Source organism: Amia ocellicauda, chromosome 19 (assembly GCF_036373705.1).
Source record: "Amia ocellicauda isolate fAmiCal2 chromosome 19, fAmiCal2.hap1, whole genome shotgun sequence".
NCBI lineage: Eukaryota > Metazoa > Chordata > Actinopteri > Amiiformes > Amiidae > Amia > Amia ocellicauda.
In genome coordinates this window covers 4,925,336-4,949,062 of record NC_089868.1, presented here as the reverse complement: position 1 = coordinate 4,949,062, position 23,727 = coordinate 4,925,336, and the positions used below count along the sequence as shown (strand labels likewise).

The 23,727-nt window shown below is 39.8% G+C and overlaps 1 protein-coding gene across 1 annotated transcript in view; it reads left to right on the top strand.

The window, feature by feature from the left end:
* Positions 1 to 23,727, top strand: part of agbl4 (AGBL carboxypeptidase 4) — a 764,316-nt gene that overhangs the window by 92,441 nt on the left and 648,148 nt on the right. Inside the window, exon 3 of the mRNA XM_066692363.1 lies at positions 15,176 to 15,300. Within this exon, the coding sequence (XP_066548460.1) occupies positions 15,176 to 15,300 (125 nt within the window). The remainder of the gene's footprint in view (positions 1 to 15,175; positions 15,301 to 23,727) is intronic.

Here is a 23,727-nt window from a genome sequence, read left to right as displayed (position 1 = left end):
GATGAAAGTGATGAAACAGATTATCATGTGTGTCATCATCGATGACTGTCATTATGTGACTCATGCCCCCCTCTGTTCAAACATCAGCTGTTCATAATTGTTAATACTTTGTGTATGTTTGCACTACCATGACATATAAACCAGACATGTTGCTGGACCTGTAACATTTTCATGAACTGCTTCATATAGGCCTACATAACTTAGGTAAAGCATTATGGAGAGGTCTGGATGATATTTACAGGAACATTGCTTAGGGTGTATATGCCGTTTCTTCATTATTTACACTTCTCATTTTTATTTTTAAAATTCTTGTTTGTATTTCATTGTTATTAATGATATTAACTATAGTAATCATAGGCTATGCATATCTGATTGTGTTCAAGAAAATCCATTGTAACATAAAAATATAACTATATAAATATAAATGTATATAATATATAATACAGTGAGGGAAAACAGTATTTGATCCCCTGCTGATTTTGTATGTTTGCCCAATGAGAAAGAAATGATCAGTCTGTAATTTTAATGGTAGGTGTATTTCAACAGTGAGAGACAGAATAAAACAAAAAAATCCAGAAAAACGCATTTCAAAAAAGTTATAAATTGATTTGCATGTTAATGAGGGAAATAAGTATTTGACCCCTTCGACTTAGTACTTGGTGGCAAAACCCTTGTTGGCAATCACAGAGGTCAGATGTTTCTTGTAGTTGGCCATCAGGTTTGCACACATCTCAGTAGGGATTTTGTCCCACTCCTCTTTGCAGATCCACTCCAAGTCATTAAGGTTTCGAGGCTGACGTTTGGCAACTCGAACCTTCAGCTCCCTCCACAGATTTTCTATGGGATTAAGGTCTGGAGACTGGCTAGGCCACTCCAGGACCTTAATGTGCTTCTTCTTGAGCCACTCCTTTGTTGCCTTGGCTGTGTGTTTTGGGTCATTGTCATGCTGGAATACCCATCCACGACCCATTTTCAATGCCCTGGCTGAGGGAAGGAGGTTCTCACTCATGATTTGACTGTAAATCGTCCCTTTGATGCGGTGCAGTTGTCCTGTCCCCTTAGCAGAAAAACATCCCCAAAGCATAATGTTTCCACCTTCATGTTTGACAGTGGGGATGGTGTTCTTGGGGTCATAGGCAGCATTCCTCCTCCTCCAAACACGGCGAGTTGAGTTGATGCCAAAGAGCTCGAATTTGGTCTCATCTGACCACAACACTTTCATCCAGTTCTCCACTGAATCATTCAGATGTTCATTGGCAAACTTCAGACGGGCCTGTACATGTGCTTTCTTGAGCAGGGGGACCTTGCAGGCGCTGCAGGATTTACTACGGCGTAGTGTGTTACCAATTGTTTTCTTGGTGACTATGGTCCCAGCTGCCTTGAGATCATTAACAAGATTCTCCCGTGTAGTTCTGGGCTGATTCCTCACCATTCTCATGATCATTGAAACTCCACGAGGTGAGATCTTGCATGGAGCCCCAGACCGAGGGAGACTGACAGTTATTTTGTGTTTCTTCCATTTGCGAATAATCGCACCAACTGTTGTCACCTTCTCACCAAGCTGCTTGGCGATGGTCTTGTAGCCCATTCCAGCCTTGTGTAGGTCTACAATCTTGTCCCTGACATCCTTGGACAGCTCTTTGGTCTTGGCCATGGTGGAGAGTTTGGAATCTGATTGATTGATTGCTTCTGTGGACAGATGTCTTTAAGAGAGTGCTCCTAATCTCAGCTCGTTACCTGTATAAAAGACACCTGGGAGCCCGAAATCTTGCTGATTGATAGGGGATCAAATACTTATTCCCTTATTAACATGCAAATCAATTTATAACTTTTTTGAAATGCGTTTTTCTGGATTTTTTTGTTGTTATTCTGTCTCTCAGTGTTAAAATACACCTACCATTAAAATTATAGACTGATCATTGGGCAAATGTACAAAATCAGCAGGGGATCAAATACTTTTTTCCCTCACTGTATATATGAATATAAAACTTCAAACCTGTGCTCAGTGACATCTTTATTTATTGTTAAATGCTACTTTCTTCTATTTATAAATATATAACCGGTATCAATTTTTTTCAGAGCTGTGAATCTCCTGCAGCTTCTTACGTTAGCACCATGCAAACATTTTTTATTTAATTTGGGTCCTACATTTGTTGTCTGCCCATTGTCAGTTAAAAAGTGAATGTAAATTAATACAATACAGTTGTATTTTATGTAGTGAATACCACACTAGAGATGAATAGCAGCTTCCATTGATGAAGCAACTTCTCACAACTAAGGAACTAAGTGGTGTACAAAAGTGTCTGCTGCATTCTTCACAACTGGGCAACATTAGTGAATTGAAAGAGGAATTATTTAGTACTTCTCAGTTTTATTTATTCCTTTCTTAGCCATTGACCCTCCCATTGTGTATGGTGGTGACTTTGACTGAGGGTTCTCATACTCCATTTAATTGGATTACATTTGTCTGAATGTGTGGACTGGTGCTGAAGACCACAGAATGATCTGCTGGCACAGCAAGAGACTCCTATTGCATCACTCTGGGTTGTGCTCTTTCATTTACAACTATCCTCTTCAGATCTTCTCCTGTCAGCTGTTTTCCATGGTATATGTTCCAGGAGACTACATTTTGTTTCTGCTACAGTAGACATAATAATGAATACATGTATAATAGAGAATTAAACACTTTTAAACATAGTATTATTCCAGTACTGAAACAGTACCTGTTATTGCATTGTTCTTAATCCCATTTTGACACAAGCTTCCTTGCTTCTCTGTGCCTCCTATTCCTGTTTCTTTTTAGCAATCCCCCTTTGTATTTGTTCTTAAATAGCTATTTTCCACAAAATACCCCATGATTTGAAATAATCTAACTTGTGTACATCAGTCAAAAATTCACCCTATGGTTACTATAGATTCATTTAGAACTGTACAGGTATTTCAGAAGTATATTTTGACTCAAAAGAAGAGCTGGAGAGAATAATAAAGGAAGGTTGATATAAAAACACCCACATAATAAACAGGAAACATTGTTCTGCATGCAAACGAGGGCAAATTGATTAAATCCACATACATCCAGTTTTTTTTAACGTTAATGGGGATAACCACATTAAACAAAAACAAAACATAGACCATCAAGCCACCCACTCTTGATTGAATTTGCAGCCTTTATATTTTTTTTGAGAGGAGAATTAAGTATAAGCGGAAATGAACTTTACAAAGATGCAAATTAGATCCACACAGAGAGCTTTAAGTCATAATTCTGTTGACAAAGTGTAAAATCACAGCAGCACCAGAGGAGCTATCATCTGTATCCCCATAACACCAAAACCTTCCCTCCATTGGATGCATCTTCACATTTATTTGTTGAAAACTAATTTACTGAGTCCTGCATTCCTTTTTTCCTTCCCCTATTCTAGACTTGATTATTAATACTGCATATGAAGTGTGAAAGCTCTGTTCAGGAAATCTGTAGCTACAAATCCCGAGAGATGACAGTGCTGCTTGGAGTTAGTTTGAAGAACCCCTTCCAGTCCCAGTTCAGCGGCTCACATTGGGCTTTTCCTTGTTCCACCTTTTGCAATGGCAGCACTGGGTATTTTATGTCCAAGGTCACTTATATGATTCAGAGATATATATACAAATACACACAAAAAAGGATAGAAGAAACAGTTTTAGGCTAAGTTCCAGTTCAGTACAAACACTCAGTATAAGATCATCAGTTCAGAGTGGAATAGGCATTGGAATAAGGTTATAAGGTGTAATTTGTACATGCCCATTTTATTATTTAAAAACCATGGAAAGAAAACGCCTTTATTTATTTTTTCCTAACAAAGCATTTGTAAGCTGCTGTGCATATTTACATACTATAACTTTTCCAGATAATGTTATGAGAATACACACTTTAACACCATACTATCCATAAACTCGAAAGGAGAGATCCTGTCAGTGCACTGCATTAAAAAAATATCTTAAACACCACATTTTATTTATTTATGGAATCATCAGGTCATCAGGTCCTTCAAGGCAGCACCTGCAGTACAGAATTAACTTTTTGCTCCAACTTTATGTGATTCAGTACATTTTGAGCCCTGTTATTTTCTGTTTTTGATCAACACAAATAAACTCACAATAAATAAAGTGAATGCGTATTTAAGTGGTGTAAAGGACATGCATACAAGTGTATAAAGAAGAAGCTATTTACAGCTCTGGAAAAAAATAAGAGACCACTCCAAGTTCAGAAATCAATGTTAAGTGGTCTCTTCTTTTTTTCCAGAGCTGTATATGTCAGGTTTATTAGAATTCATATGTGTATTGCTGTACCTTTGTAGGACTGTAAATGCTGCAAAAATTATATTTAATCATATTACAATACAATATGCTTGAGTAAAGAGTAAGTTGAAATACTATAAATATCAATAATACTTTATGGGGTGCACAGGAAGGTTTTCAGAGGTAATAAAAAATACTACTACTACTACTACTACTACTACTACTACTACTACTACTACTACTACTACTACTACTACTACTACTACTAATAATAATAATAATAATGCATTTAATACACCAGGTTTCAGAAATGCGTATTTCTTGAATACTTGATATAGTATGTAAGCTTTCAATTGGAGAACTGCTGTAGTGTATTCCTAAGAGATCAAGGGCCAGAATGAATCAAAACTTTGACCCACCTGCTAATAGAAAACGAAAGGTTATGTATGCAACCCCGGTTATCTGAAAAAGGAAGCACTGCCCAAGGGGGAGGGGTTGCTGCGCACTTCCGTAGGAACCCGTTCGAAACGTCACTCTATCAAAGCTGCCATTGGCCCCTGCCCTCGTCACTCAGAACAGGTACCTTCCCACTTCCTGTTCTATAAAACGTGACGTCTGCGCAGGTTCGTCCTCTTTTGCCAGGAGCCTGGACATCTGCGCAACCTTGCAACCCTTGGGCAGTGCTTCCTTTTTCAGATAACCGGGGTTGCATACGCAACCTATCGTTATCTTTCAAGTCGGAAGCACTGCCCAAGGGGGAGGGGTAACTGTATAACAAAACCGTTGCAAGTGAGGAGGCAGCGAGCTGATAAGGGAGCCTGCCCTGAGGTGCACTGCTAGGGGGCCTCGGCAACACAACTCCCGACAGTAACATCAGGGGTCCCGTAGGGCCGCACCTGAGCCGTCCAGGAGCGAGGACCGTAGTCACGCTCTACCGGGAACTGTCTGCAATCAGCATAAACAAAGCGGGGCTACAGAGGTTAACTCTTACGCCCTCCGCTTACAAGAGGAAGGACGGCTGCTCTACTAGTGCAGCTAGGAGCGAGGCCGTAATCTACTTGCACAATGTCTGGCGTGGGCAATCAAGCACTTGTGCGGCCTCCGCGCAATATCATGGCAGTGGAACCCTGATCCAATAGGAGCGGGGCCACAGACCCAATGAGAAAAATACAATATAATACATAGCGGGCTAGTCAACAGAGTAGCCGAGCTGACCAACACAATTTAAACATATCGCGTGACAGCAAGACCTTCATGCTGTCAGCGTGCAGCACAAGAGTATCCAACTCGACTAAACAGTACAGAGTGGAAGAGCTCCATTATGCTGACAATTTAGATTTCGTACAAACGAACTATATACACCACGGGGCGCAGGAACGAACTCATGCGCCGCCCATGGAACACAGACCGGCTGGTTAGACCGGCTAACACAGGGTAACATTAGCTCTACTGTGTTAACAAAGGAACTACATACACAGCGGAACACGAGAGCCTGCTCACATACTTACCACTGAGGGCAGCAGCAGTGGACTCTTGCTCTATGGCACACAGCCAGAGCGGGCCACAGACCTGCTGACCAATGAACTATGTACACAGCGAGGCAGCGAAACTCAAGCACCATCAGCTGGGAACAGCAGCAGTGAACTCTACAATTCTACAATTTTAGAATGGAGCCACAGTCCTGCTGTTTAACACATAATACATATATACACATATATACATCACGGGGTGCAGGAGCTGGCTCATGAGCCACACGTGGAACACAGGAGCAGTTGACACCTGTCAAATAGCGCAGCTAACGCAGGGCAACTACAGCTCTCACCATGTGAATAAATGAACTATGTACACAGTGGGGCACTGGAGAACTCAAGGACAACAGCAGCGGTCCCCTGCTCCATGGCATAAAACAGCCAGAGCGGGCCACAGACCTGCTGACCAATATACAGAGCGGGGTACAGGCCAACGCATGCACCACCGCAACACAGAATTATAATGAATTAACTATATACAAGGCGGCCTCATAAGGCAACATGCCTGTAGGCCACATGACAAGCCCTGGGAACACATCGACAGGGCTGTCTGTACATCCAGGAGCAGCTCGCGTGGGTGCTCAACTGGAAGGCATAGTCCAGTGGAAGGGAAAGACACGGTTCACTAGCTCCCTCAGGATGCACTTACAGGGGCAGACTGGGAGAGGAAAGGCAGGAGCCAGAGCCCCTGGCAACTGGGGCTCGACTGCAGCCAACACCGGGTTCTCAATGGAAGGGACCGGTCCCGTCACATCCAACCTGTAGAACCGGGCAAATGTAAGTGGCGAGGCCCAAGCTGCAGCCGCACAAATGTCTGCCAAGGGGGCACCTTAAAAAAGGGCCCACGATGTGGCAACGCCTCGAGTCGAGTGGGCCACCAGGTGATCAGGCACACGGGTCCCAGTAGACTCGTAGGCCATGGTAATGGTGTCCACAATCCAATGCGAGAGGCGCTGCTTTGAAAGCGCCTGGCCCTGTGTCCGCGCTCCATAAGACACAAACAGTTGGTCTGAGCGCCGAATGTCCTTAGTGCGTTCCAAATAGCACCTGAGGGCCCGCACAGGGCAGAGAAGGTGAAGCTGACTCTCTTGCTCTGAAGTGAAGGGAGGAGAATGAAAAGCCATCAACTCAATAGGCCTGTTGACATGAAATGGAGACAGCACTTTCGGGAGGAACGCAGGGCTAGGCTGTAGCATGACCCTGGAGCCATCTCCCGCAAAACGGACACACGATGGGTGTACGGACAGGGCGTGTAACTCGCTCACGCGTTTTGTAGAGGTGATTGCCAGCAAAAACGCAGTCTTAAGTGACACCAGCTTCAGCTCAGCTGAGTTCAGTGGCTCAAATGGGGCTTGGGAAAGTGTGTCCAGCACTACATCAAGGCGCCATGCGGGCAGTGAAAGGGTTCGAGGAGGCTGTAGCCGTCGAGCTCCCTTTAGAAACTGCACAGCCAGAAAATGAGACCCAGGAGGCTTGCTATCAATCCGAACATGACATGTGGAGATGGCCGCCAGATACACTTTGAGCATGGACGGGGACTTGGTCTTGGGCCCTGGTCTCTTGTAGAAATTGCAATTTGACCCCGATGGGGCAATTAATTAAGTCTTGACCGCCGTCTTGGCACCAGGTGCTAAACGTCCACCAGCAGTAGGAATACTGCGACCTCGCAGAGGGATCTCTCGCCGACTGAATAGTGGCAACTACCGCGTCTGACAGACAATCAATCAATCAATCGCTCCCGCACAGGGGCCAGTCCCAGAGCTGGAGTAGGACCGTATTGGGCTGCCAAAACATGCCCTGCACCTGGGACAACAAGTCCGCTCTCACTGGGAGCTGCCAAGGCTCTCCGTGGAGGAGGGCAATCAGGTCCGCGAACCAGAATCTGCGAGGCCACCGTGGGGCTATCAGCAGAACTGTCGCTTATTCTCTCCTGACCTTCTCCAGGACCATTGGGAGAAGGGAGAACAGTGGGAACACATAAAGGAGACAGCGCGGCCACGTGTGGGCTAGTGTGTCGATCCCTAGGGTTCCTGAACGGTCTTGGAAGAAGAACCATAGTGGGCAGTGTGTGGACTCTGCCAAGGCAAAGAGATCCACGTCCGCCCTGCCGAACCGGCTCCACAGTCATTGTACCACAAGCAGGTGGAGGCGCCATTCTGAGACCGGGGGGCCTCCCAGAGAGAGGAGGTCTGCTGCTGTGTTGGACAGGCCTGGGAGGTGAACTGCTCTGACGGAGCGGAACCGTGGCTGCGCCCACAGAAGCAGACGGCGTGCTAGATAGTACAGTCTGCGTGACCGGAGACCTCCTTGCCTGTTGATATAGGCAACCACCGCTGTGTTGTCCATCCGGACCAGCACATGTCTGTCCCGCAGGATGGCGCGGCTGTCGCAGGGGGGACAGCTGCCATGGCAGGTGCGGGAGCGACAGCCGGCGCAGCAGCGGGAGTAGGTGGGGACACCGGCGCAGGAGGCGCAGCTGTCCCAAGCACTACCATCCTAGGAGGAGACGGAGAAGCGGAAATCCAGCGCCCCTGAGGCCCACACGTCACTCGCCGGAGTGGGGAATCACCGGGCGTGCCAAATCGCGACCGCTGTCGGTGCCCAGACAGACGGGGCAATAAGACTTCCCCACTCCAGGCGGGCAAGGTGCGGTGGCCACAAGCGGCACAGTGACGGGGGCGAGAGGAGCTCATTGCCGAGTGCACACGTGCGTGCACAGGGAAACATGCAGCAGAGGCGCCGGTCAGTGTTTGCACCGGGGGCACACAACAACTGAAACGACTCTGCAACAAGTGGAGCACCTAGCGGGCCCGCCGCTGTAACTGCGTCTCCACCCGGCAACGTTTATATACACGGGGGCGCTGCGACACCAACCACACGCAACCTTGCTGTTGCCGGACTGAACACTGTGTATACCAATACACTGTGCTGGATACAAGTGCCGAGTAGGCCCGTAAGCTTAACCACACCGTGTGTGCCGGGGTTTTCGGAGACACCAGGTGACGCGGAGTCCGCGTGGGCTGAGGGTAGTAGACCACCAGCCATAGCGGGATCTAAAACTGAGGCACACATGCACGGACCGGGAGGGCTAGCAGTGCTCATTCTCGGCGAACTGAGAGAGCGAGATCTCCTACAGCTGCAGCCGCGGGCTGCAGTGCGGGCACAAGCCGGCGTAGGAGCACCTCACGCGGGTGAGATCTCTTACGACACATACAGATTTTACTGCCGCTGCTAGCACTCCTGCTGTGGAGGAAAAAGCCCTGTGGACAAAAAACCAACACAGCAAGCAGTTGGAATATATATAGCACTATATAAACACGACTATTATTTTTAAAAGGCTCTCCTTGTGAACGAAACTGAAACCAAAAGCACAGCCGGACCTCCGGTGCGCGGACGGGACAGAATCGGGATTAGCTATCAATAATAACTAAACACACACAAGACAGAGACGATGTGTATCAAAAACGGTGGTGAACAACACTATGAAGTGAGCCAGCCAGCCGAAATACGCAGTTTGAATGTTTATTACAAACACAGACACAGAGAGCTTACGTTCCTGAGTCCAGCGAAGAGGCAAAAGAGGATGAACCTGCGCAGACGTCACGTTTTATAGAACAGGAAGTGGGAAGGGACCTGTTCTGAGTGACAAGCGTAGGGGCCAATGGCAGCTTTGATAGAGTGACGTTTCGATTGGGTTCCTACGGAAGTGCGCAGAAACCCCTCCACCTTGGGCAGTGCTTCCGACTTGAAAGATAACTACAGAACAGTTGCGGCTTCATTTTTAGTAAGAGGCCACTTCTTCTAAATAAATGTAACCGCTATTATGGATAGTTGTGTAGTTTTCTATTAGTGGGTGGGTCAAAGTTTTGATTGAATCTGGCCCCAAAGCATTTATAAAACTATGAAAGAATTTTAAGATTTCAGTCTCATGGGCAAGCATATTCTTTATTTATGTATGTATGTATGTATGTATGTATGTATGTATGTATGTATGTATGTATGTATGTATGTATGTATTTATTTATTTATAATTGTTTCACAAATATAAGCATTCCATACTGTGTAAATTCTGACTGCACAGAATCACATATTTTATCCCATCTGTGGATTATCTCCAGCTAAAACAGAATACAAAAATATTTATAAAGTTAGTTATTTTTATAAGATTGTAATCATGATTTTAATCTATTCTGTCTATTTGTATGCACAATGTAGAGCTAGCAATCAAAAAAGAACTGGAAGGAATGGCCTGACACACTTTCTTATTTTGTTACTTAATTTCTTAATTGTTAACTCCCTCTCTTGCCCCTTACCTCCAACACTTAAACACAATCCATGACATAGGATATGCGAAGTAGAGATAGTCAACGTTAAATTAAGCTAAAGTATTCAGAACAGTGCTACTTTAGCTGTGAATACATTACTCTGTTCTGCAGAGTAATGTATTCATAGCTAAAGTAGCACTGTTAAAGCAAAGAAATAAAGGTAGTTTTATTTAAATTAGGAAAAAAAGAAAAAGCAGGGTTGGAAAAATTAGAAATAATTTATTTTATTTTTATTTTTAAATGTATATAAAAAGCTATTCATAATTGAATAATGCAAGTTCAACACACCAGAGTCATATGCACTTCTTGGATTTAATTTAGGAACAGTTTAGGAACAGGTTATAGGGACATAGGAAGTCAATCCAAATGGCCCTGCCATAAAATGAAAATGAAAATCAATTGGTTATTATATGCTTGTCTGTCTGAGTCTAGAACGTGTGCAACAAACTTGTTAATAAAAATAGAGACTACTTCATGCATTATTTATTTTTATTATGGAAAAGTTACATTATTCCTGTAATTTCCAGGTATCAGAGTTGATAGATTATACATCTGGTTTAAACAGCTGTGGATCACATATTCCAAATGTCCTGTCTGCAGCTGTGCTTGTTTCTACTAATTCATGTTTAAAAGCTTGTATCTGCTGTGAATTGCTTTGGATTGCACTTACAGTAGCTACCCTCATAGTTTATCACTGTGTATGTCTATATCGAAGGATTTTAAATAAATTATTACAGCACAAAACAGATGTCCCTTTGGTTTGAAGCTCGTTTCTCTTGATTCTGTTTAACCACCAAGTGTAGCCATATGCTTATACTGCATAATGTGCAAGTATTTTCATGTCAGTCATGACCAAGGATAGAATATTCTTGTGCAGTAACTTGAATAGCAGAACATCTTTTTTGTTATTGTTGTTGTATCTCCTCTCCATAAGACCGCTGCTGTCAAACAGTCTGTCTTCTCACTTGCATGGCTTCTCCAATGAGCTACAGTCACAAAAACAGAAAGGCTGAGCCTAGTAATCGTGCACTATATACAATTAATCAGTTTTTACTTTGATGAATTTAGAAATGTATTTTTCTACTTGCATTATTTCAGTGTTCAAGTCCCTGGGCTAAGACTGTGTTCCTACTGAGCAATCCTATGGTGCATTTCTGTGTCTTCTTTTATCCATACCCATTTTGTGGCTCTAATACCCGTTATAATGCGATGATTATGATCAAGCTTTATCAGGTAAAGAGCCAATATCCATTTCACATGGAAAGCATTGCATTTCCATCCAATATGTTGGAGTGATATGCCAGAACTCATTAGTACAACAGGGCAGCTGCCACCAATGGCAGAAATATAAATACAGGATACCCATAAAAGCAATACACACAGTATAATGTTTAAAATAAGGCGTACAGAAAATAAAAGTAATCAGCAATGGTTGCATTGTACTACTCTGATGAAGGATGGGAGAACTCGAGAAGAAGCTCACTGAAATTACAGCTAGTATGCTGCCCTGAGGCTAAAGCTGGTCCCTCGATCACTTCTTAAAGAGACAGAAGAGATGTTGTAAGATTTGGTCTTTCCCATGTATAATGGTAGACAGATTGGAAATATTGTGTGTGAAGGATATTGGTACTTTTTACTATCTATAGCTATATCTCCAGTCAGACGCCCAATTACACCAGTTCAAGTTACATTGTATAATGTGACTTATGTTTCAAATTACGCAATACCCTGCTTCATTTTTACGCAGTATGTGGTATCACATTGGCCCATAAAATAGAAATCCTTGGTAAATTATCAGAACGCAGTAGTGCTGTGTCCATTTCTTGTCATTGCAATTTAAATTATGCTAGGCTCTCACTAAATGATTTCTACAAACTGAACCGATTTTGAGAACGGTGGGCAGCTCACACTTAATGACTGTTTTCACAGAATTTATGTATGTTGCGTTGTGAAGGAGTGCACACTACACGATCATTTAACAGGGGGTCACACACATAATGACTGATCTGAAATCCTTTGTCGTGGGGATCTCTGACACAGACCCGAAACTCCCCAAAAGTAAACAAAAATGGACCTGGACACTCACAAGCTCGCCGCTGTTGTTGTTTTTGTGTTAATCTGTGTGGACAAAACAAAAAAAGTGTAGCAAAAGGAGAATGTGGGTAAAGACATGGCTGGGAAGGTGAGGGCAATATGGCCTATATACTCTACTGTTAGAGCTGAAGTTAAGCAACAGTGACAGGCTATATCCATCCCACAGTATGATCATCGTATTGTAGGTATCAATATTTTGCACAGACCTGAGTCAATTACAGGTACTAATTGGTATTTGTATTTGAAAATATTATTTTCCCTGTATTAGAGTATTTTTATATAACCTGCCCCAAAACAACCATTGTTATTTGAAGTATTTGAATACATACTTATGAAAATCAAATGCTCATCATGTTTATTTTTCCTTTTTTGTTAGTTTGTTTGTTTGTTTGTTTATTTGTTCTTCAATCAGCTCAACTCTCATTTCTCCGTTTTCAGAATGTGTAGCTGATCATCTCAACCTACATGACCCATGCGGATTCTAGTCATTAATATTAAGCATGTTTGATATTATTGTAGTGGCTCTGACTAGCTAAAGATTGGATCGGAGAGCAAGAGCTGCCATTGTGGACCCTCTCACACTACACGTTCATAGGTAGCGGGCCCGCACCCCCCGACCACGCTGCTTGCGGTCACAATCAGTCCAGATTTGTTGGGATGGCCAAATTGAGCTGAAATCTGACCTAAAATTCGTACATAGTGAGTGCCTTGCTTTGATTGACTCGAATTGAATTTTAAAAAGTCAAAACATTTTACAAAACAACAACTCTTGTGAGTTAGAGGATGTTGTTGGTGATGAGAATTCCTCATTTAGAATGACAAGTTTTCAAACTTATTAATCTTTTTATCAATTAAATAACCAGTACAAAAGGATCAGTATGTATGAACACGTAGCTGAGAGTGAAGGTAAAAGTAGTGATAACATGCCATTCAGTGCTAGCAGGGGTTGACTGTATAAATTTGTTCAGCACTTTAATCTGTAAAATGTGATATTACTAGGTGAAGCGGGATCTGCAAATGTGTAAGGTGCTAGCAATTTGATGTAATTTGGTGTAATGTATTAGTAAAGGTTTTAATACTATTAATTCCAAAATAAAATTGTTTTAATATCCTTTTATTATGTAATAAGGTTATTCAATCTTGGCCATAGGTCCCTATCACCCTATTTGACATAGACTTAATGCCTCGAATTACAAGGTTCAGTGTACACGCTGATTTTCAGGAATGTGTCTGCCAACTCAGGGTTTGACTACATATATATTTATATGTGACATTACTGAAAATGTTAAAATTTCAATGTGCCGAACATATTGCAAGAAGAACAGAGTAGGCAATAGAATTATACCAATTGCTTTGTTTGTGTATGCTGCAAAAGAGACATTGAAACATAGAAAATGGAAACATCTTGGAGGTGCTTACATCCAGCAGTGTATACCAGTACACATATGCATATACATATATAATTAAATAAATCCTCATCCAAACATTCTTATTTAATTTTGGAAACTGTCTGAGTGTCTTAGCCATTACATTATGTGTGATTGTGGGAGGATATGATGGACAGATCGAACCAGGCAAGAGTTAAGACTTGAAGAGGTTTGCAGGAAGCTTGAGGATTAGCCTTTCAGATGGCAGAAGGGGAAACGATCTGCTCTGACAGTGTGATGGTTACCCCATCTGTCAATAATTAGCTCTGTGCTACCTGGCACCTGGCTGTCCGTTCCACACTCGTCCTACACCACATGGGCTGGCTGGTGGAACGGAGTGAAGCTGCACACTCTCTCAGTCATGACAGGCCTCCTGCTGCCTGGAGAAACAGATTTAACTCTCTGAGATCCAACCAAAGCTGTCTCTGTATTCACATTCACAGCAAGACACTCCACTTAATTAATCTGTTTAACTGTTTCTTTTGCAAGTGCAAGATGCGAGGATCCCTATGACGTACAGGCATTTTTCCACACATGGGTTTAGAATGCCATACATTGCCATACCTGCATTGAAATCACACTCTCTTCACAAAATATCAAGTATTTACTGGGCTGTATCAATGGGAATAGAAAATAGCCAAAGGAGGCGCTTCACTAAAATGAGTGATGTTTACAATTTGAAATGAATGTTAGTTGTCTGTTCATCAGCATAGCAGTAGCCAATTCTCAGTTGTTTCCCACCTACTGTCTTTACTTTTCCTGCAGGGAACAGCTGCATTGAGGGACTGACAAGGTGGTCCATCCACCCATTTCTATGCTGCTGTATGCTGCATACATAGCAAATAGCGTGTTTTGATTTCAACTCGTATTTAATTAGCCCAATGGGATAAATTCCCTACATCTTCACTCCTTTGTACAAGTTCTTTGTAAAAATAAACATTTGGCCTGTTTTATTATTTATTATTTTTGAACATAAGCAGGGTAGCTTCCAGATTGACTTTAAATTACACTAGAAAGTAAGTATTTATGTATTAATGACTTAAAGACCATAGCCATCAACTTAAATTAAACATTTATACCAACTGAATAGTTTATCTTTTTAATTTGTCACTCTTTAATATTGTGTGATATTTTATGTTATTTTACAAATCTAGCATATCTCCGATGACAATCAATCATTCCAGCAAAAGCACGTACCTAAAGATAAGTGGGAATTTTTGAAGTCTATTCATCCTCAACATATATATAACTTAATTTTGTCTGTCAGCTTTGCTGCACTTAATTTAATAACATGGTGACAATGAGTGGTTACATATTTTAATATTGTATTAATCTTTTTTATTTTTTATTCTTTCAGTAGTTTGCTATCAGTTACCCATAGCTTTACCCTACTTGGCTACTTCCATACAGTTTAATTACCAATCAATCAACTAAAATTAACACATTGCTTATGCCAAAAATGAGGTGATCGGATAGGTTGTTCTAATACAGTTTGTCTGACTAACCTGGTGCTGTGTGGATTCTACAGGTAACCTGGGTCGTGTGGATTACATCAGTGAGTTTGAGTTTGACCTCTTCATCCGGCCAGACACCTGTAACCCTCGCTTCAGGGTTTGGTTCAACTTCACGGTGGAGAATGTCCGGGAGAGCCAGGTGGGTATTCATACACTGCACAGCACTCCTGCCACAGCAATCTTCCACAGCAATCTTCACAAATGTTTTCTATAACTCCTAGTTTTACCTAGATTCTTGACATCTTAAAAACAAGTGAATATGCCAGCATGATGTACTTGGCCACAAATTGCAAATAACACTTTAATTTATTTTAAGAGATATCAAGCATCATCTTTATATATTTAAAAAAAATGCATTTTATTGTTGCACTATTGCATTCTATTTTTCAGCTTCGGTATGACAGCTTTTGTTTAGAATAGACATCCTAGAAAGAAAAGAGAACATATTACAAAAATAAATTAATTGAGGTGTCTGTGGTTACTCCCAAAGCACATATATGTTTTAGTGTCACACATACCCAGTACAGGAGTCTAAAAGGATACAGGAGAATGCAGGTGATTTCTAATGTTCCTTCTCTGGCACTGAATTCACTCAGGGGATTAGTCAAATAATGCAAAACTATTTCCTCAACTTGTTTTGAGGTTTCTTGCCTTAGAATTGTGAAGGAGAGTTCTTAATGTAAAAGTAGTTTTTTATTATTTGAAGAATGTCTTTTGTGGATAAGAAAGCTAAAGAAAATGGCATGTTAAAAAGTATGAGAAGTTTGTAGTTTATGTATATAGCTGACTATAGCTATAGGATGCAGTCAGCTGGACATGTCTTCTCATTCTATACACCATCCTAGCAGTGCTGAGATGCATTCACTTGTATGTGAAGAGCTATATGATTAGAAAAAGACAAATCATGATGTGCATTGGAGATGTGTTGAAACAGAAGGTATGCCTGTTGGTCTTCCAAGTAGAGCCAGGGCATTTGTTTTGTTTTATTAACACAGAGTGGAGCTTAATCAGGACTGTCATTTTGGTTTAATGGAGAGAAGTTTATTAAGTAAAAAGGCAGGAAGCAGTCTGCCGGCATGGTGTCTGTATTCCCACTGGGTAATGTCTTTATACGCAGCCTCTCACGGCCCTTGTTAGAGCTAAAAAAAGCCGGGATGAAAGTGTGGGACGCTGTTTCCTGCAGCCTGACTCTATATCGGCCCATCTCCCTGCAGTGCTGTAGTCAGCGGTAATCAAATTTTATGGCCATGAGATGAATGGGAGCGCTTCACAAAGAGTCTTATCGATTGCAGTGGGAGATACAGCCAAGCATCCTGCACTAACAGGATATTTGCTGTTGCTGCGAAAAGGAAGAAGGAGAAAAAATACACAAGAAAAAAACACAGGTGGTGGCAGAGAAACATTCACACTATTAGCTCAGAGTGGCTGCTGGATGCATGCCCCCACCACCCTGCCCTTCCCTTAATCTTTTTTCTATCAATCCAATTTCCTTTTAAAATGAGAACCAGTGTGAATTTAATCTACTTCTGAAGGAGGAGTGTAGGGGAGGCCAGTAGTTGTCTGTGTGTGTGTGTGTGTGTGTGTGTGTGTGTGTGTTGTAGGGTGGATGGGTGGGGGTGGTGCTGATGGTGGCAGTGGTAGTGGGGGGTTATTCTTGCATGCCTGAAAATAAAAATAAAAATAAGGAATAACAGAGGAAATAAATAAATATCTCAGGGCTGCACTATAGAGATATCACTGCATTTGCAGGGCACTTGGCTGGAGTGTTTTATTCCTCTAAGCCTGCCAGCTCTCAGTCGCGAACAGTGAAATTGGAAACAGTAAAACCCCGTGATATTGGAACTGAGATGGCCATTTTGAAGGAATGTAAGCCGGTGAAACAGATTCGGTCAGCCTCAATCAGCTTAAAGGCTTTGTGGAAATTGGCTGTGCCGTAGAGATGTTATGACGGGCAGATGTTTCCCCCTTTGCCTTTCAGCGTGGACGCTTGCTAGTGACGTGTCTTTGCAGGGGCGGAAGAGCGTAAAGGTGCTGTGTGATGCTAGGGTACAGTGGTAATGTAGTCCCTTTGAATGGAGTCTGGTTCTGAAGTTACTAGTTATCGGGCTAGATGTCATCATTATTTTTACTTGAAGAAATGATTCTAAAAGGTGAATTGTTCTGTTTCATCAGATTGTGTAAAGGGTGTCCTATTAATCAAAATGAATTTTTACAAAATGCATGATTTGTCAATTTACAAATGGACATGGCTTGATAATGCTAATTACACCTTTAAGGGCAGGTGGGGACAGCAGAAATATACATTGAAATCTGCCAAGACTAGATAGAGTATAATATATGTTGTTGTTGTTTTGTTTTTTCAAACATCACACTTCTTTTATTTTCCTTTCTCAAAAAACTGGGAAAACCAGGCTATTGATCTAATCTCAAAGGCATAAAAAAGGACCTCATAGCTTTAGCAGCTGAGAAATGTTCAGCTTTAGGGGATGGTGCTGCATAGGGAGATTATTGTGATGTGTGCTTGCAGTCTCTCTAGAATCGTTATGTAAATGAGAAAGTGTCTATCCCATAAACAAATGTATGAATAATTGAACAAATTAGTAAATAAAACATGATATACATGAGTTACTGTATGGATAAGGAAATGGAAAAAGGATACATCATTGAACACAGAGGACCAATTATTTTTTTATATCGCAAGCAAGTGCATTCGCTAGTTTATGTTTGTGTAAATGTTTGCAAAGGCCTGATATGAGCAAATAGACAACCACTGAGATTCATGCAGACCATTCCAGTCACATAAAAAACATTTGACTGCCAACAGATCTGGGGGCTTCCGCAGTCATATAGGCTTGAAAATGTAGCGCATAGCGGGGCAGTACACACGATATCTAGCCGTTGGTTGAATTTTTACCATCTAAACAGACTATGCTGTGATCTGGAGTGTGAAAACTGAACTCCCAGATTGGGTGCAAAGGTGGTAGAACATGTCCAGGTTGTGAACCTCTACAGCATAGAGATTAGCAGGACAGTGCTCCTCACTCCATGAAATGTCAGGTATAGGCTAACATGTGCAACTCAGAGGCTAGTATGGCCTGCTGCCTTGTGGAACACTGTTATTGGTGGTTGCTTTCAGTAATTCCCAGGACTGTATGATATGGGTAAAGTGAAATACACGTCAAGGATTTTTTCATTGAACAGCAAAATAAAGCAGTTTATCTAATATAGATGGGATGTGATTTAAAGAGTTACATCTGTGTCATTGATGAAGATTTTCTAAGATGGACATCTGCTTGTTCAGGTTAACAATTTTTTTTCTAAAGAGGACTTTTTTAGAATATTTAGTTCAGTATAGTAGTATATTACTATGTCACAGAACTGAACATAAATCTCATTACAAGATAACGATTACAATTTACTAGTTTGTTGGTCAGAATTTATAAGTAAAGTATTTGTAATTTCGTTGAAATTCAATTATTTTAGCAACTTTTAACATTTAAAAGTGAAACCCTCACCAAAATAATGGTGTAGGTAAAGTTGAAAGAAAATTGTATTTCAGGGTTTCAGAATGTGACATGATTGGAAACTGATTGGACAGGAAAAATGTCTGGGATTTGTCTTTCCAAAATAAACTGATAATAATAATTACATTCAGTGGTGCCCAAGATTAACATCTTACCTATTTGTAATAATCATCATCCTCATCTCAACTCCCAACATTTTGTGTAAAAAGGACAATTAAATTATATAAAACACCTAATAATAGGGTCCTTTAACCTAATCAATTTAACTTTAAAATGCTTCATTTTGCTTTGATATGTTTACATATTCCATAACTGATATTGTTTTATTCATACTATTCCCCCAAAACATTATTAATCAGATTCTTCATTGCCATGTTCCTGGCCACTTGACACAGTGAAATGTGTTTTTTGTCTTTCTTACTGGCTACTGTATTAGTGCTTTCTCAAAAGTGGAGCAAATATATACACATATTAGAGCTGTCAGGACTCCAATTAATTTCCCTTTAAGTCTTTCTGAACAGAGACATAGCAATTGAATGCATTTCAGTTCTTAAATCATGCAATCAGGTTCTGCTTCCTATAATAGTATTGTGCTTTCTAGTCAAAAGGAATTGTTGGTAATTTACTTGTCAATTATTGTCACCTAATACATCTCCTTGATTCACTTAAAACTTTAAAATCCCAAAAGAAATAGATTGTTAGTTTATTTTTGTAAGTGATGACGTTACACACTACTGTTTTGTGGAAAATGAAAAATAAATATTGCCATGGTATGATTACTTTTTATTTAGGTATTTATCTCCACACACATCAATTGATCTGCATTTTACTTTCAATTGAGAAACTGAAACACATTCAATGGCTGTGCTGGGTTATGGCTGGACCTAATTTATGTATATATTTTTCTACTTTTGACAGACAGGTAAGAAAGGAAAAAAGAAAGAAAGAAAGAAAAGTGTATGAAAATGTGTAAAATGTCCAGAGACAGGGTCATAAATAATCAGATTAATATGACATTTTGGAGCAAAGGTATGAATTTAAACAATATTCAGGCAACAAGAATCATGTAAATTGTGTTTTATGTAAAAATGTCATTATAGATTAAAATAATTAAATTAAATTAGTTAAGTTAAATTGATTGGTTTTAGGACCTTAGTATTTATTTTTCCTTTTTTCACAATCCTGGGTGTAAGTATATTTTAAAGATAAACAACAAGAAAACAAGTTATTTCCAAGATTCATAAGTGATGAAACCATGAATAAACATTTTTTTCCTGCTTACTTTTTTTGGTAACTTTTGTATAATAATATGGAATTGAAAGGAGTAATCAGATATGATCAGGATATTTAAACCAACATTTTCCAGAAATTGTAAAAGTTGTCCTGTATTCATATGTGAGCTATCCTTAACCCATCCCTATGAAAAGTTAATGTAAACCCACTATTTAGGATGTGTTGTAGATTTGTAAACATGGAGGGCTACAACTGTATCTCCATCCTGTTTGCAATGAGAGATGGATGTTCTAAAGCTGGGGTGCATTGGGAGATAGCATGGGTATGGCAGCCTTGATTTACAACTAAAATATGTAGTCCTACTTTTTCACAACACTAGCCATATGGCAAAGCCTTAAATGTCACATAACCCTGTATCAGAGAGAAATTGAAAAAATGCTGCTTCTGGTGCCAAATGCAAATTCCAGTTTTATTTTGTTTTCATATTGTTTTCATATGTGCATGGATATTTGCAAATATGTTTTTGTTTTATGAAGCAGGCACTAAAAAGTGTTAAACAAATCAGTTTTAAGAACAACATATGAATAAGCACAGTATAAATAAGTTATAGTACCATATAACAAAGAACAACATCACATCTTAAAGAACTAAACTAATACACCACAAAATATGTATTACTTTCATTAATGCTTTTCATTCGAAAAGGTCCCAAAAAGTGTTAACATGAGCAGCTAAACAAAACTGATCAGTCTTTTGAAGCTAGATTTGAAAATACAGAAATACAAATAGGCTATGTAATGGTATTTGACCCAGGTGTGGTGTGTAAGCACGGGTAGTGACTAAAGGACTGAATCAACATAACTCTGTTTAGAGTGGTTATATTTAAACAGGAATAGGGTATTTGTATACAATCTCGGTCTCATACTACAGTCCAGCTTTCCTCTACTTGGCTACTTACTATCTTGGCTCTCTCCGTCTATGACTCGACAGGAACCCCCCCAAGGCTTAAGCTATATTTTAAACACAAACTACTTTCCTTTTACATAAAGTATACAAGCAAAACAATGTATGTAGTGTATACTAACAAAGTGCATTGCTGCTATACATTATTCTAAAATAAATTATCCGCTATACATAAGTAAAAACTTGGTAGGCTCCAGCAGCCAATGGAAAATGAACAACATTGTAGGCTACAGCACTGAACAACCGTGGCAACAATAACACGCCAGAACAAAACACAACAACCTCCAGGATGCAGAATGATGATCACAAGAAAGAACTTGCAAACTAAATCACTACATAGCCTGTAAAACCATCAATTGCAGCACAAGCAATCTGTTCAACTATAAATATATTTTAACCATTTATCAAGCGCCAATTAACACAAATAAGTGCCCTGCCAAAGTAGCATTTATTAGGCAACAATGCAATGATGACTTTCTTACCAAAGGCCAGTATCACTATTGATATGGAACTACAACAATAAGATCTCTATTTGTGGCATTCCTCTCAACCCAGTCTCACAAATAAAACATTAAATCCTACAGTACATACCAGGAGAGAGCATAGCATCTTGTGCATCTTACCTTAAGTTCAACTTTCTGACCAGACTCAATAACCCAGAGTTATAATGACTCGAGTCAGTGACTCGACTCGACTCGGACTCAAGTCACATTTTTTGATGACTTGATTAGAGTCTTTGATACCAAATTACTCTACTTGACTCGATTCCGTGCAAAAAAGACTTAACTTGAGTCAGTGCCCAAAATACATGACTCGACTCAAGTCAAAACACAAAAGTCTCTATCTGACATGAGTCATTGTCTCTATGATAAAAATAAATTAAAACAAAAACTGAAATGCCCCTTCTCTATAGGCAGTCATTTTGTCACATAAACAGAACAGACTTCTGCAGTGATTGGCAAGACCGTTGCTAAGCATATGCTTTTCTAGCCTATAGCACAGCTCTATGATCATAATGTCAGCAAGCGTATTGTGCAGAATCTGCATAGATACTATGAATTAATTGATCAGATTCTGCGCATACTTGCACAGATCTGCAGAAATTGGCGGTACCAGAAAGCAACCTAATATGTAGGCAGGTAGAAGACATCAGTGTAAGGTAGTGTTACTATATCTCCCATCTACCCCCATCGGAGTTTATACCTTAGCCTATATCAGTGGTTCACAAACTGTTTCTGGTCACGGAGCACCTGGAAGTCATGGTACTCTTTGCGGAACACCATGAAAAAATCATATATTTAATGCCATCATATGAACTAGGAAAGTCTAACGAGTGGAAGATATGACATCATATTATATTCATGGTTTCCGTATCTAAAACAAATAATGTATTAAATATTTGTATTACATTACACTTAGCAGGTACGAAAGATAAATACAGATAACCAACATAAGCCTATCTTACCAAATGTAATGTGATGGATGAGCCTGACAGACTTAGCAAAGACGTTTCATATCAGATGTGAGATACTGGACAATTTAATGTATGTTTCACATTCAGTTCATTTATATACTTTTTTGTGGAGACATAGCTAGGTGGTTGCAAAGAACAGAGTTTTAAGGAGAGCTTGTTTTGCAATAGAACTTCACTGGAACATTCCAGCTTTAATATACGTCTCCACTCCTTTATCACTGAATTCAGGGGCTGTGCTGATATATGGGTTGCAAATTCAGTCACATTTTACAGTTTCAAAAGGAAAATCCTATTGAACTTCACCATCATGCAAATAGCAAATATACTAAGTCCTGCTATATCCATTGAGTTGAACAATGTTAGACGTTGAGGCAGTGGGAACAAAAAGGCATCTGGTTTAGCATAAAATTATTAATTTAAGTATTTTAAGTTAAAATTACTGAGAATTTTTAAATGGCATTTAATTTACACGCTATAAAACACCAATATAGATTCATAATCACAAACACACGTGTGCAAGAAAAAAAAACAGTTTTTCCATTAATATTAATATCCTAATAGTTCATTTGTTTTGTCATCTGCTAGCACTCTCTAGCAGACATGTGGTAGCAGGCAATATGAATTTAAGAAAAGTTTTAGAAAACTTTATTTCAAATCTCTCCAAATCAGGAAGAGATATCTACGAATTAAGTTACTGCTTGAAAACCTTTGTAAAGGAAACATAAAAAAAAAACTGTACTGTAAAGGACTGTAAAGTTAGTAATTAATTAAAATAGTTTAAAGAAAGAGCATTGGATAACTGTTATGGACATACAATATTTGTATTTTTCACATGCATCATTTCAAAATGCTATTTGATGGTTAATTTACTTTAATAAATATTGATATGCAGTATATGACAGAGTATGTAAAGCTTTGACTACTACTCCACTTTTTAAACTATGATTATTTATCAATTATATCTTTGATATCTTATATAATTTCATCTTTATGAAATGGCAGTCAATCGGTTTATAAGTTTGGTCAGCTGGAATCTTTGAAAAATGCTGTACGTCGAATCAGTGTTCAATAAACTCTGAAAGATATTATTGAATTTTATAGTTTAATGAACTATACTTATACAAATAAAATTAATCACATGAAAAGTGTGAATACTTTGAAATAGAAATCACAAATGTAATACAGTTTATGGAAACATTAATAATTTGATTTAACCAATTTAAAAAAATGCTTATGGGGATGCTGTTATTTGAGGCATCTCAAACAGTATTTATGACTGCCCTCTACATTTTTAAAAATTTGATATCCCATATGGGTTTATAGTTTGCATATCACATTTATGATGTGATGACCACATATGCATTTCAAAGCT